At 48.3% G+C, this 13,341-nt stretch overlaps 2 protein-coding genes across 2 annotated transcripts in view; one reads left to right on the top strand and one right to left on the bottom strand.

The window, feature by feature from the left end:
* Positions 1 to 13,341, bottom strand: part of LOC123345053 (zinc finger protein 883-like) — a 902,586-nt gene that overhangs the window by 638,515 nt on the left and 250,730 nt on the right. The gene's annotated exons all lie outside the window — the stretch shown is intronic.
* The window catches only part of LOC123345718 (zinc finger protein 436-like), a 28,079-nt gene that overhangs the window by 825 nt on the left and 13,913 nt on the right, over positions 1 to 13,341 (top strand). The window contains exon 3 of the mRNA XM_044982748.1: positions 267 to 313. Coding sequence (XP_044838683.1) covers positions 267 to 313 — 47 coding nt within the window. The remainder of the gene's footprint in view (positions 1 to 266; positions 314 to 13,341) is intronic.

Below are 13,341 nucleotides of genomic sequence, written 5' to 3' on the forward strand. Positions count from 1 at the left end.
CCAGTGACCTCTGACTCTGCCTGGCCTACAAACCCCAGGCAAAGAAGGAGATGACTAATCAGCTCCTTGCTACCGAGTTGCTGGTTCTTCTGCCTCCTGCCAATGTCTGGGAGAACAGGCGAGAGAGTCCCATTAGCTAAGTCTCCTTAGACTTGGGTGCTCTCCCTTCCCATGTCCTATTCCTCATCCATGAAGCCAGAGAGACAGAGGGAAGACTACTTAGTTCAGGCCTTTTACTCTATAGACTTGTCCCTGCCTCTCCACAGACCGCGACATCTGGCTGGGCTCCATGACTTTCTTGGATCCATTTCCTGTGAGAGGGATGTCCCAAAAACTTTGATGCCTGCCCCACTCCTTTAATTCCCCAGGCACCAGGGTGAGTGGGAGAAGAATCTAACACTAGGAGATGCTGTGCAGAAGCTGGTGGTGTTAGGGAACTAAAGTCCAGCCTGATGGGTTATGAAATGAGAAGAAGTTGGAGATAGACAGACTGGTACTGAACTGGATGTGTTTGGACTAGGAGAACTTTGATTGGGGGGGAAGGGTCCTCGAGGTGAGGCCTCCAGTTGGCACAGCAACAAGCTGATGGATTTCAGGAATGGAAGGAAGTGCTCATAATTGGAATCCCTGGATGTGTGCCAAGAGTGGGTAACTTTGAAGGGGTGAGATTGCCTCCTTTCTAGGGGTCACTTAAGGCCAGAGACACAAAAATATGTAGGCACCTAAAAGCCTCGTTAGGCACCACTGACATTTTCAAAACCACGGCTGAGCTGCCACCTAACCCCACAGGCAGCGGCGTATTATCGCCTAGGCCAACAAGGCCTAGGCCTAGGGCGGCAAATTTGCAGGGGCAGCAAATTTGCTCGTGACCCCTCCCTAACTCTGCCCCTTCCTCAAATGCCCGGCCTGCTTCCTCCCCCAGGCGCACTACGCTTCCCTCCTTCCACCTCCCTCCCAGGCTTGCCGCGCGAAAGCGCTGGGAGGGAGGGAGAAGCGAGTAGCGGCACACTTGGAGGAGGCAGAGCAGAGGTGAGCTGGGGCCAGCGGGGGCAGGGAGTAACCCGGGGGGGCCGGGAACCGCTCCCCGCCCCAGCTCACCTCCACTCCACCGCTGCCATCCCCTGAGCATGCCGCAACTCCCCTTCTCCCCGCTCCCTCCCAGGCTCGCTGCGCAAAAGCGCTGGGAGGGAGCGGGGGAGAAGCGAGTAGCGGCGTGATCGGAGGAGGCGGAGCAAAGGTGAGCTGGGGCCGGGGGGTGCGGGGAGTGACTCTTGGGGGAGGGGCAGGGAACCGCTCCCTGCCCCAGCTCACCTCCACTCCATTGCTGCCATCCCCCGAGTGCGCCACAATGCCCCTTCTCCCCCCTCCCTCCCTGGCTTACCGCAGGGGAGCAGAGGTGAGCGCGGGGGGCGGCGGCAATTTTTTGAGGGCCTAGGGGGGCCAAATTTGTTAATCCGCCACTGCCCACAGTTTCTGCTGGGGGAAATGAACAAAGTTGGCTATACACTGATGCTCAGAGCTCATGCCAAAGCTAAAGCCCCAGTGGCCACGGAATGGCATTCTCAGATGAGATGTTCCCCCCATCTATCTTGCCAGCATGACCCAATGCCACTGGGATTCTCAGAAGAAACACCCAAGACCTGATACCAAAAGGCAGCAGGTTGTGACTTGTCTGTCTCGCCTAGCAATTAGGGCACTCACATAGGAGGTGGGAGACCCAAATTCAAAGCCCTGCTGTGATCTGGAGCAGGGACTTGAGCCCATGTTTCCCACATGAGTGTCCTAACCAGGGGGCTATGGCTCTCTCCATCACGCCTGTTAGAGTTGTGCCTCTGTGTATAAATCATTAAATATTCATTGGGGGACAGAGGAAGACCCAGCTGGGATATGGGTTCAAGATCCTACTCTAAATGAGGCAGAACAAGGACTTGAACCCAGGGGAGTGCTGTAACCACTGGACTATTGTATTTACTGAGGCTGTGTCTCTCTCCCTCCCCCTTCCCCATCAGTGCATGGGCTGCTTAAGCAGCTGACCTAGCTCAGGTGCTTAACTGCAGGAGAGGGTTTCATGGCTGAGAATCCGGAGTGGAGAGAGTTCCCTCTCCGAGGCACAAGACCCAGATCAATCAGAGTTAGGGAACATCACCACTTTCCTCTTCATCTCACTCTTGCCTAGCTTAGGTGGCTCTCTGCTCAGCTTGCCTGGTTTCTGACGATTCCTTCCTTAGGCCTCTACCTCTCCCTGCTCAACACCTGGGGGAGCCTGGGAACCAGGGCTGAGCATGTCCCTGGATGGTGGGGCACCCAGAGGTTAGGCATTGCAACACCTAAGTACCTTTGCAGAGCTGGCCTGCTGTCACCTGCTTGAGCTCAGCCTGTAGATGGAAGGGCTTGAAGAAACCAAGATGCTGGAGAAGGAGGGGCTTCTCCATCAGGGATCCCAGCATTTGCTGTCACCCACAAGTCCTTCATTTTCCTGACAGGACTCCCAACTGGATTGGGTGAGTATTGAGAAAGCACCATTCAGAAAGGCTGAGCTCAATGGTGCCATACATGGGAAACCTAGAGAAACCTTTATGGGCAGTGGGAATCCCACCTGACGCCCAGCAGCATTAGCTTCTGAATGTCATTGAACGCTGTTCCCCAGCTCGGTTAGTCTCTTAGCATCTCATTTATATTGGTCCCCCACTTAGAGTTGCTAAATAACCTGTCTCATTCCAAGTTATTTTCACAGTGCTCTGCATTGTTCTTAAGAACTTTTGTTGTGGTTTGGTTTTGGTTTTTTGTACCTTCTCATTTAAAATGTGCCAGTCACCAAAGAGACACATATAAAAGCTAATACCCACCCAGTGCAATGCTGGGCAAAAGGGCGAATGTGATCTCTGGAGGTGTAAACAAGGGAATCTCAAGGAGGAGTAGGAAGGTTTTATTACCTTTCTATTTGGCACTAATGCAACTGCTGCTGGAATACCGCGTCCAGTTCTGATAGCCACAATTCAAGAAGAATGTTGATAAAATGAAGGGGGTTCAGCGAAAAGCCACAAGATTGAGTAAAGGGTTATTTATTATCAAAGGTGTAACAAGATCCAGTGGCTGGAAGTTGAAGCTAGACAAATTCAGACTGGAAATGAGACACACATTTTTAACAGTGAGGGTGATCAACTTTTGGAACAATTTACCAAGGTTTGTGATGGATTCTCCATCACTTGAAATGTTTAAATCAAGATTGGTTGTTTTTCTAAAAGATCTGTTTTAGTTCAAACAGGAATTAATTCAGGAAAGGTTTCTGGCCTGTGTTAGGCAGGTCAGTCTAGATGATCACAGTGGTCCCTTCTGGCCTTGGAAACTATTAATCAAGGTTTTTCTATTTCCTGAAGGTTGTTTGGTCAGATACTCTGATTTTTATTTTTATTTTTTTTGCTTTGTCTGGATATAGCACCAGCAAATTTGGATTTTAGTCTTACAAATTGTCATTTGTCCCATAATAATTTCTTTTCATAATTTTTTTTCCTCTCATTTAGTCCTTATAATTTTTCAGTTCAAAATGCAATGTTCTGAACTGGCTTCTGGACAATACTTTATTTGTGTTTTTCTTGCCTTGAATAAGGAGGAATAAAATGAACTGAGTTCCTCAGAGTCCAGAGCTCTTTATCTAGGGAGAACCTGAGTAAACATATTTCTTTAATGGGGCAAGATGGGGCCACCAGCAAAGTTTCTTTATAAGGGTTTATAGGTTACACTTTACAAAGCCACTGAGTGTGTATAATAATTCCCATTTTTGCCCCTTCTCTAAAATAAATAAAAATAGTCAGATTGGCCTGAAATTTGGTAAGTCAAGTGGGTCTTCCCCACAATGCCCCATGTTGTTCCACTTGCTCAGGGCTTTCCCGCTGAGGATTTTCCTCTGTGTTCTCACTCATTGTCTCATCTAGCCTTCTGGGTTTGAGAGAGAATCCAGACTGGAGTCGTTTCCTCTGCCGGGGGAAAGGGAACCTCAGAAAGGTGGGGGGAGGGAGGAAGAAAACACAATAACTAATGGGAGATTAAAAAAATCCGGAATTGAATCAACATCTTTGTCTCAACTCTTTCCCCAGAGGAGAGAGAGAAGGGGACCAATTTCTGCCGCCAGATCCCACCTGAACTCTCCGATATCTATCAGGGTGGGTGGGAAGCCATGAGTGATATCTGCCAAGAGGATATGACACCTGCTGGCCACAGTCCTGACCTTGGGAAATGAGGCAAACCTAGAGGAGCTCATGGGTTTTCTTGGGAGGAGGATCCCAGCTCTTTCCTTCATACGTTGATGGTTTCTAACTCATTTTAGATTCCTCATGTGTCTGTGTGGTGATTATGTTGGGTTTAAGAATTTGAAAACCTATTCCTAGGGAAAGTTAACAGGTGAGATGAGAGTGAATTACATATCTGAGGAATATTCCAAGCATAGACTTCCATGATTTTGACCCAACCCCCTTCTATTGGGGTGTGTGTGTGTGAAATTCCAACAGATGCAAACATGGTTATGGAGAGTCAAATGTCTGTGTTGAACCCCCACTCTCCCATAGGGAATTGGTGGACACAGCCTTGGTGTTAAGACTTTGGCCTATTTCTACATCTCCAAGCCAAGAGGTCCAAGTTATCTTCTCAGAGATCCTTCCAGTCCCATGAGCAAGAGAGGGCAGTAAAACCTGTTGGCTGTGTGACTGATATAAAGTTGTAAGTTTGGTTGTGTGGAATATTGGGCTGCATTCCAGTGAGAGAAGGGGCTGTAAGAACAGGACAGCCTACAATATTCTCAGTTCGAAACTAGCTGGAGGAGTCAGGAGGGCATTAAACTCACAACACACAAGGAGGGTGCTAAGGAGGCAAATGCAGGACAAACTCAAACTTAGTGTGTCACAACAAATTGAATCGATGTGGCAAGAATATGAAGGGAAGAACTCTTGCAGTTGCTTATATATTGATGGTACGAGTCTGGATAACCAGCAAGAATTGAAAATTCTCACTGATGAGAATAAATTTGATATAATTGGCATTATAAAGATCTGGTGGGAGGATTCACAAGACCAGAATGTTAAAATCCAATGGCAGCTCAATAACAGAGGGATAATCACACAAACTCCCAGGCAAGATCCCTGTGGTGCGTGAAGAGAAGTTAATTTAGGTTTTGTTAACGCACAGAAGTTGTACCGCCTTATCTCTTCCAGCATAGTTAAAGAGACAGAATGCCCTATGTGTGGATACAGCTATAGGCAGCTATAAATACGCTGTACTAGTATAGCTTATTTCCCTTCCTTTATGGGACTAGCTATACCAGCATAAGCAACTTTATACTGGCATAACTGCAGCCTTGTCTACACACAGAAGCTCTGCCTATATATATATATTTTTTTTAACCAAAAACCCCACAAACTTTTAGTGTGTGTTCTCACTGAGTAGCTGGCACCGGTTCATGATGCCTACTCAAGGAATTGTGGGTCAAATGTGTGGGAAGGGGAATAAACTATACTGGTATAAACACCTGTATATTGGTATGACTGTGTCCATACTGGGGTGGCTGTAGTGGTATAACTATTCTGGTTGACATCACACACATCCCTAACCCACATACTTATACTGATGCAAAATCTGTGTGGACCAGCCCTTAGACAAGGAAGGACAGTGGGCTTAGAGCAGAGGTGATCAGCAACATCTGGCCCATTGGCAACAGAAAGGACTTTTCTCCCCAAAACCTCATCAACTTGTGCTGATCCAAACTCTCCAGTCAACCAGGCCACATTTCCGCTCCTCTCGCCCCATCTAAACCTCTGCATGCTACAGTGTGACTCCGGTCATTGTAATATCAGAACAGCTCTTGGGCAGGGGTCTCTCCAGGCCAATATGAGGGCAGGAACTCATCTGCACAGCAGCCTCTCGCACCCCAAGGGGCTTCACATTACACAGCACGTGTCTGGCCCTGCCCTCTCTGGATTCCAATGCAGACGGTTTCCTGGCTCAGGCCTGCCAAGCAGCATAGGCCCTGTGGTTGCTATGCACTCAGGCAAACCCTCCTCCTAGGCAATTCTCAAAGGGGTGGATTCTGGGCACCCACCAGCAGCTTCTCTCTTTGGGTCTGCTCATTGGCTTCTTCTCTCTCTCTTTATAGCTAGGCTCTCGCAGTGCCACCTGAAATAAGCAGGGGTGTGCGGTTTTTACAAGCCATTACTAGCAGCCTCTCAGCTGCCAGATTTCACAGCCCAATCCTGCTTCATTGACACCCAAGGCAGAATTATTTGTCTTTTAAAGCTACACTGTGGCAGACTGGAGAGCGGGCAAGGGTAGATTGTACACAGGAAAACAGGGACTTCTCGAAGGAGTGGAGATGCAGCCCTCAACTCCAGTTCCAAACATACCCAGCCCTCCCCAACCAACATTCCTTCTAACAGTTAACACCTAGAATCAGAAAATTTGGCACTAGCCATGGGGTGCCCAGTAACACAGGCGCTGACTTTTGGTTTTGCCAGTGGGTGCTCCTCTCCGCCCCCTCCATCCCGTGTGGGACCTCAGGGTAAAGAGGCCAATTGGGGCGGGATTTCAGGGGGAAGAGGCTGAGCAGGGGCGGGGCCACAGTCCAGACACCGGGGCCCATAAAAGATTAATCTGGCCCTGCGGGTGCTGAACACCCCCTATTTTTTTTCAGTGGGTGCTTGAGCCCCAGATCACCCACATAGTCGGCACCTATACACAATAGTCTCTGAAGTCCAGGACCTCCATGGTAGCATTCTCTGAAATGCTTCCAGTTCCACGCACAGGGCCAGACAGGCAGAACTGCAGGGTCTCAATGCATGGATGAGACAATGGTGTAGGGAGGAGCAGGCCCGGCTTTAAGCCGATTCCCCGGAATCGGACCATGCGCCTAAGAGGGCCCCACACCTAAGAGGGCCCTGCTCCAGGGTTCTTCGGTGGCATTTTGGCAGTGGGGGTCCTTCAGTGCTGCGGAAGACCCAGAGTGGACCCCACACCACCGAAGTGCCATTGAAGCCCCAGACCGCCACCGGGTATTGGAATTGGGCCCCATGGGTCATAAAGCCAGCCCTGGGGAGGAGTGGTTTAGATTTATTAGAAACTGGGAAAACTTTTGGGAAAGGGGGACCCTATACAGGAAGGATGGGCTCCACCTAAACCAAAATGGAGCCAGATTGTTGGTGCTTAAAATTAAAAAGGTCATAGAGCAGTTTTTAAACTAAGGGCTGGGGGAAAGCCGACAGGTGCAGAGGAGCACATGGTTTGGACATTCCTTAGGGGAGTATCTATAAGTGGAGATTCCCTATGTCCTAATAAGGAGAAGAGGATGGAAGATAATAAAATACAGGTAGGATCTGATGAGAAACAGTCAACAGAAAAAAAGTCCCATTCTATTACATCATGTAATGGCAGGCAGCTAAAAAGTAACAAGTTTTTAAAGTGCTTATATACCAATGCTAGAAGTCTAAATAATAAGATGGGTGAACTAGAATGAGGATATTGATATAAGAGGCATCACAGAAACTTGGTGGAATGAAGATAATCAATGGGACACAGTAATACCAGGGTACAAAATATATCGGAAGGACAGAACAGGTTGTGCTGGTGGCGGAGTAGAAGAAAGCGTAGCATCAAATGAAGTAAAAATCTTAAATTAATCAAACTGTACCATAGAGTCTCTATGGATAGTAATTCCATGCTTGAATAATAAGAATATAGCAGCAGGAATATATTACAGACCACCTGACCAGAATGGTGATAGTGACTATGAAATGCTCAAGGAGATTAGAGAGGCTATAAAATAAAAAAACTCAGTAATAATGTGGGATTTCAACTATCCCCATATTGACTGGATACATGTCACCTCAGGATGGGATGCAAAGATAAAGTTTATTGACACCTTAAATGACTGCTTCTTGGAGCAGCTAGTCCTGGAACCCACCAGAGGAGAGGCAAAACTTGATTTAGTCCTAAGTGGAGCACAGGATCAGGTCCAAGAGATGAATATAGCTGGACTGCTTGGTAATAGTGACCATAATATAATTAAATTTAACACCCCTGTGGCGGGGAAAACACCACAGTGGCCCAACATTGTAGCATTTAATGTCAGAAAGGGGGACTACACAAAAATGAGGAGGTTAATTAAACAGAAATTAAAAGGTACAGTACCAAAAGTAAAATCCCTGCAAGCTGCATGGAAACTTTTTAAAGACACCATAACAGAGGCTCAACTTAAATGTATACCCCAAATTAAAAAAAACATAGTAAAAGAACCAAAAAAGAGCCACCGTGGCTAAACAAAGTAAAAGAAGCAGTGAGAGGCAAAAGGCATCCTTTAAGAAGTGGAAGTTAAATACTAATAAGGAAAATAGAAAGGAGCATAAACTCTGGCAAATGAAGTGTAAAAATATAATTAGGAAGGCCAAAAAAGAATTTGAAGAACAGCTAGCCAAAGACTTAAAAAGTGATTGCAAATTTTTTTTGAAGTACATCTAAGGTGACCAGACAGCAAATGTGAAAAATCGGGACAGGGGGTGGAGGGTAATAGGAGCCTATATAAGAAAAAGACCCAAAAATCGTGACTGTCCCTATAAAATCGGGACATCGGGTCACCCTAAGTACATCAGAAGCAGGAAGCCGGCTAAACAACCAGTGGGGCCACTGCATGATCGAGATGCTAAAGGAGCACTCAAGGACGATAAGGCCATTGCAGAGAAACTAAATGAATTCTTTGCATCAGTCTTCAGAGCTGAGGATGTGAGGGAGATTCCCAAACCTGAGCCATTATTTTTAGGTGACAAACCTGAGGAACTGTCACAGATTGAGGTGTCATTAGAGGAGGTTCTGGAACAAACTGATAAACTAAACAGTAAGTCACCAGGACCAGATGGTATTCACCAAAGAGTTCTGAAGGAACTCAAATGTGAAATTGCAGGACTACTAACTGTTGTCTGTAACCTATCATTTAAATCAGCTTCTGTACCAAATGACTGGAGGATAGCTAATGTGACATCAATTTTTTAAAAGGGCTCCAGAGGTGACCCCAGCAAAATTACAGGCCAGTAAGCCTGACTTCAGTACCAGGCAAACTGGCTGAAAATATAGTAAAGAACAAAATTGTCAGACATGTAGATGAACATAATTTTTTGAGGAATAGTCAACGTGGTTTTTGTAAAGGGAAATCATGCCTCACCAATCTACTAGAATTCTTTGAGGATGTCAACAAGCATGTGGACAAGGGGGATCCAGTGGATATAGTATATTTAGATTTTCACCAAAGGCTCTTAAGCAAACTAAGCTGGCATGGGATAACAGGGAAGGTTCTCGCATGAACTGGTAACTGGTTAGAAGACAGGAAACAAAGGGTAGGAAAAAATGGCCAGTTTTCAGAATGGAGAGAAGTAAATAGTGGAGTCCCCCAGGGGTCTGTACTGGGCCCAGTTCTATTTAACATATTCATAAATGATCTGGGAAAAGGGGTAAACAATGAGGTGGCAAAATATGCAGATGATACAAAATTACTCAAGACAATTAAGTCTGGGGCAACTGCGAAGAGCTACAAAAAAATCTCTAAAACTGGGTGACTGGGCAACAAAATGGAAGATCAGCAAAGAGTCCTGTTGCACCTTATAGACTAACATTCAGTGCTGATAAATGCAAAGTAATGCACATTGAAAAACATAATCCCAACTATACATGTAAAATGATGGGGTCTAAATTAGGTGTTACCACTGAAGAAAGAGATCTTAGAGTCATTGTGGATAGTTCTCTGAAAACATCCACTCAATGTGCAGTGGCAGTCAAAAAAACAGAATGTTGGGAATCATTAAGAAACGGATAGATAATAAGACAGAAAATATCATATTGTCTCTATATAAAGCCATGGTACGCCCACATCTTGAATACTGCACGCAGATGTAGTCACCCATCCCCAAAAAGATATAGTGGACTTGGAAAAGGTTCAGAAAAGGGCAACAAGAATGATTAGGGGTATGGAACGGCTGCCATATGAGGAGAGATTAATAAGACTGGGACTTTTCAGCTTGGAAAAGAGATGACTAAGGGGGGATATGATAGAGATCTATAAAATCATGACTGGTGTAGAGAAAGTAAATAAGAATGTGTTATTTACTCCTTCTCATAACACATGAACTAAGGGCCATCAAATGAAATTAATAGGAAGCAGGTTTAAAACAAACAAAAGGAAGTATTTTTTCACACAATGCACAGTCAATCTGTGGAACTCCTTGCCAGATGATGTTGTGAAGGCCAAGTCTATAACGGGATTCAAAAAAGAACTAGATAAATGCATGGAGGATCGGTCCATCAATGACTATTAGCCAGGATGGGCAGGGATGGTGTCCCTAGCCTCTGTTTGCCAGAAGCTGGGAATGGGCAACGGGGGATGGACCACTTGGTGACTAACTGTTCTGTTCATTCCCTCTGGGGCACCTGGCATTGGCCACTGTTGGAAGACAGGATACTGGGCTACATGGACCTTTGGTCTGACCCAGTCTGGCCATTCTTATGAATTAATCCTAGAACCACAACAGAGGCAAACTTTACAGCTGAGATCACCAAACCTGGAATAATGGGCTAACAAGGGTGATACCCAGGACCGGCTCCAGGCACCAGCTAAAGAAGCAGGTGCTTGGGGCAGCCAATACCAAGGGGCAGTACGTCCGGGTCTTTGGCGGCAATTCGGCAGCGGGTCCCTCAGTCCCTCTCGGAGCGAAGGACCTGCTGCCGAATTGCCGCCAAAGAGTGGAGCGGCACGATCATGCTGCCGCGGCACCCCCCCTCCCCTTTTTTTTCACTTGGGGAGGCAGAAAACCTGGAGCCGTCCCTGGTGATGATTGCCTGTTCTGTTCATTCCCTCTGGGGCCACTGCAGGAAGACAGGATACTGAGCTAGATGGACCTTGGGTCTGACTCAGTTGTCTGGCCGTTCTTATCTTCTCATGTAACTCCTTTACAGCTTTTGTAGACTGAGCTCATTGCATAAACCGGGCTCTCTGAAACTCTCCATATTCCCCCCACACACCCACCAGCTCATTGCCTGCCACCCTCCCATCCACCTCTATTTCAGGAGCTCCCTGCAACACCCTCCATCCCCTCCCTCATGGCTGGGGCTCTTCCCCATCCCCCTCATACCAGGATCCCCCAAACTCCTGTCTCACAGGGGTTCTGTCTGCCCCCCGCCCATTCTCTTCTCCCATACCCGGGTCCCCAATTCCCCTCCCCCTTCAGGCCAGCAGCTGTATGTGCACCCCCCTCCCACATGCCCTGCTTTCCTCCCATACCTGGGTTCCCCATGTCCCCCCGCTAATGGTTCTGTGTGCCCCATTCCCCACTCCTGCCATACCAGGGAGCCCCATTACCCACCCTCATCCCACCACCTGGGCTGTTTGCATGCCCCTAATCCCCCCTAGTTCCCTCCTTCCTCTCCACCCTTGTTTGTCATTCAGGGTGTTGACATGTTAAACACTATGGCTGGAGGGGCAGAGATGAGATGGTGTATTGTTATGCTGGAGGGTGATAATGCCCACCATCAGCCAGACAGTTACAGAGGTGCTTCCAGGGGATTACAGGAAATGGAGTAGAACCACAGATAAGACAAATCTGTGAGCTACTATGAGGTTATATGCACTGGCACATTCCAGCTACATAATCTGACAAGGAATTCTTTTAAACACCAAAAACATGTCTGAGAACAAGGACCATTTTTAGGATGGTATCTGTGTGTAAAATATTCTCCTGCGTCCAGTCTCTTCTGGCAGCTCAGTACAACAGTTCAGATAGAGAAGAGCTGCTGTATCTGGGCTTTGGGCCACACTGCACCTTTAACACCATGACCCTGGGGAGAGGGAGCTGAATTGGAGCATCCAGTGAGGAACACAAACCCCTCTGCCAGTCCACACCCTATTTTGACAATCACTGACATGGTTCACCCCACCCTCCCTCTCCCAGGATTTCCCTGTCTGGCAGTGCATCCCCTCCGTTTCTAAATCCCACCCCTGCACTCTGTGCCCAATTTTCTTTCTCTCCTTTCCCCTCCCTTCACCTGTTTGACCCTGCTCCTGGCTGTTTGGGCGCAGATTAGCTCCGGTTTACAGCAGAGAGCACATCTGGGGATGGCAAGTGAGGGCAGCGGTTTCAGCAGATGTAACTGAGCACAGCTCAGCTCCCTCCAGCCTGCTCAGTGACAGCAAAGGAGCAATTTCGGATTCTGACCCTTGCACCTGCCCCACAGCCCAGGCCCCTGCAATGCCCCAGGGCGGATGTGCACGTCCCGCATGCTCCAGGCTGGGTTCCCAGCCGCTGGGCCATGACTCCTGCCAATACAAAGGACTCCTTGGCCTGGGGGTGGGGAATGCTGCGGTGGGACATGGAGGGGGCGGCTCCACTCCTGGCGGGGATTGGCTGGTGCCCCCTGCACCCCCTGGCAGGGGAGTTTGTGACACCCGGTGAATGGAGCTCTCTGATCCCAGGCTGGAGAGCAGGAGTGGGATAGGGACGGGGAGGGGGCTGGGATCTGGGACGCCTGGGTTCTGTTGCCAGGTTGCAGAGTGAGGAAGTCCCAGCTCCCGGGGAGTTGTTGCAGCGCGGGTTGGTATCCAGGGGCACAGGAAGGGGCTGGAGCAGCAGAGAGTTTGCAGCTCAAGGAGGGAAAAGAGGGCGGGGAATAAAGAACAAAGGGATCATATAAACTATGCAGGTCCAACCTGCCCCTGCGAGCCCGGATTGTGCCGCTGCTGCGCCCTAGCGCGGTCTGTGCCCGGGAGAGACCTGCACTAACCCCCCACTCTGTCCCCAGCCCCTGGCTCCAACCCCTGAGCTGGAGACTGCAGGTAATTGAGAGAGGCCTGGGGGAAAGTGCTGGCTGGGGCTGGGCAGGAAAGTGACTCTGCACAAAGGGTCCCGGGAGTCTCAGCTCTTGCAGCCCCTGGGAAATAATCTGTCCCCTTTGTTATCAATGCACCCGTGGGACGGGGTCTGAGCTGCACTGGCAACAATGAAGCGGCTGCTCTTTCCCTCCAGGATGCAGACTGGAGGTTCAGGTGAGAAGAGAAGCTGCAGGGGGCCAAGAACAGTTCCCAGAGGTGTTGCGAGGAAGGAAGAGAGGAAAAACGAGACAGAGGTGGAGGCGTTGAGGTGTGAAAGGTGATAGATTGAACAGTCTTTGTGCACTTAGGGAACTAACAGAAAGAGGGGAGCGGTGGGGTTCATTCATCATTTAAAAGTCTAGCCCCCTTGCAAACCTGGAGACAAGTCGTGGGGTTCCCTCAGAATCTGCAGTGATGGGGTGAACATCCCCAGTATTAAAGTGTTTGCTCCAAGA

The sequence above is a fragment of the Mauremys mutica genome, chromosome 12, assembly GCF_020497125.1.
Source record: "Mauremys mutica isolate MM-2020 ecotype Southern chromosome 12, ASM2049712v1, whole genome shotgun sequence".
NCBI classification, from domain to species: domain Eukaryota; kingdom Metazoa; phylum Chordata; order Testudines; family Geoemydidae; genus Mauremys; species Mauremys mutica.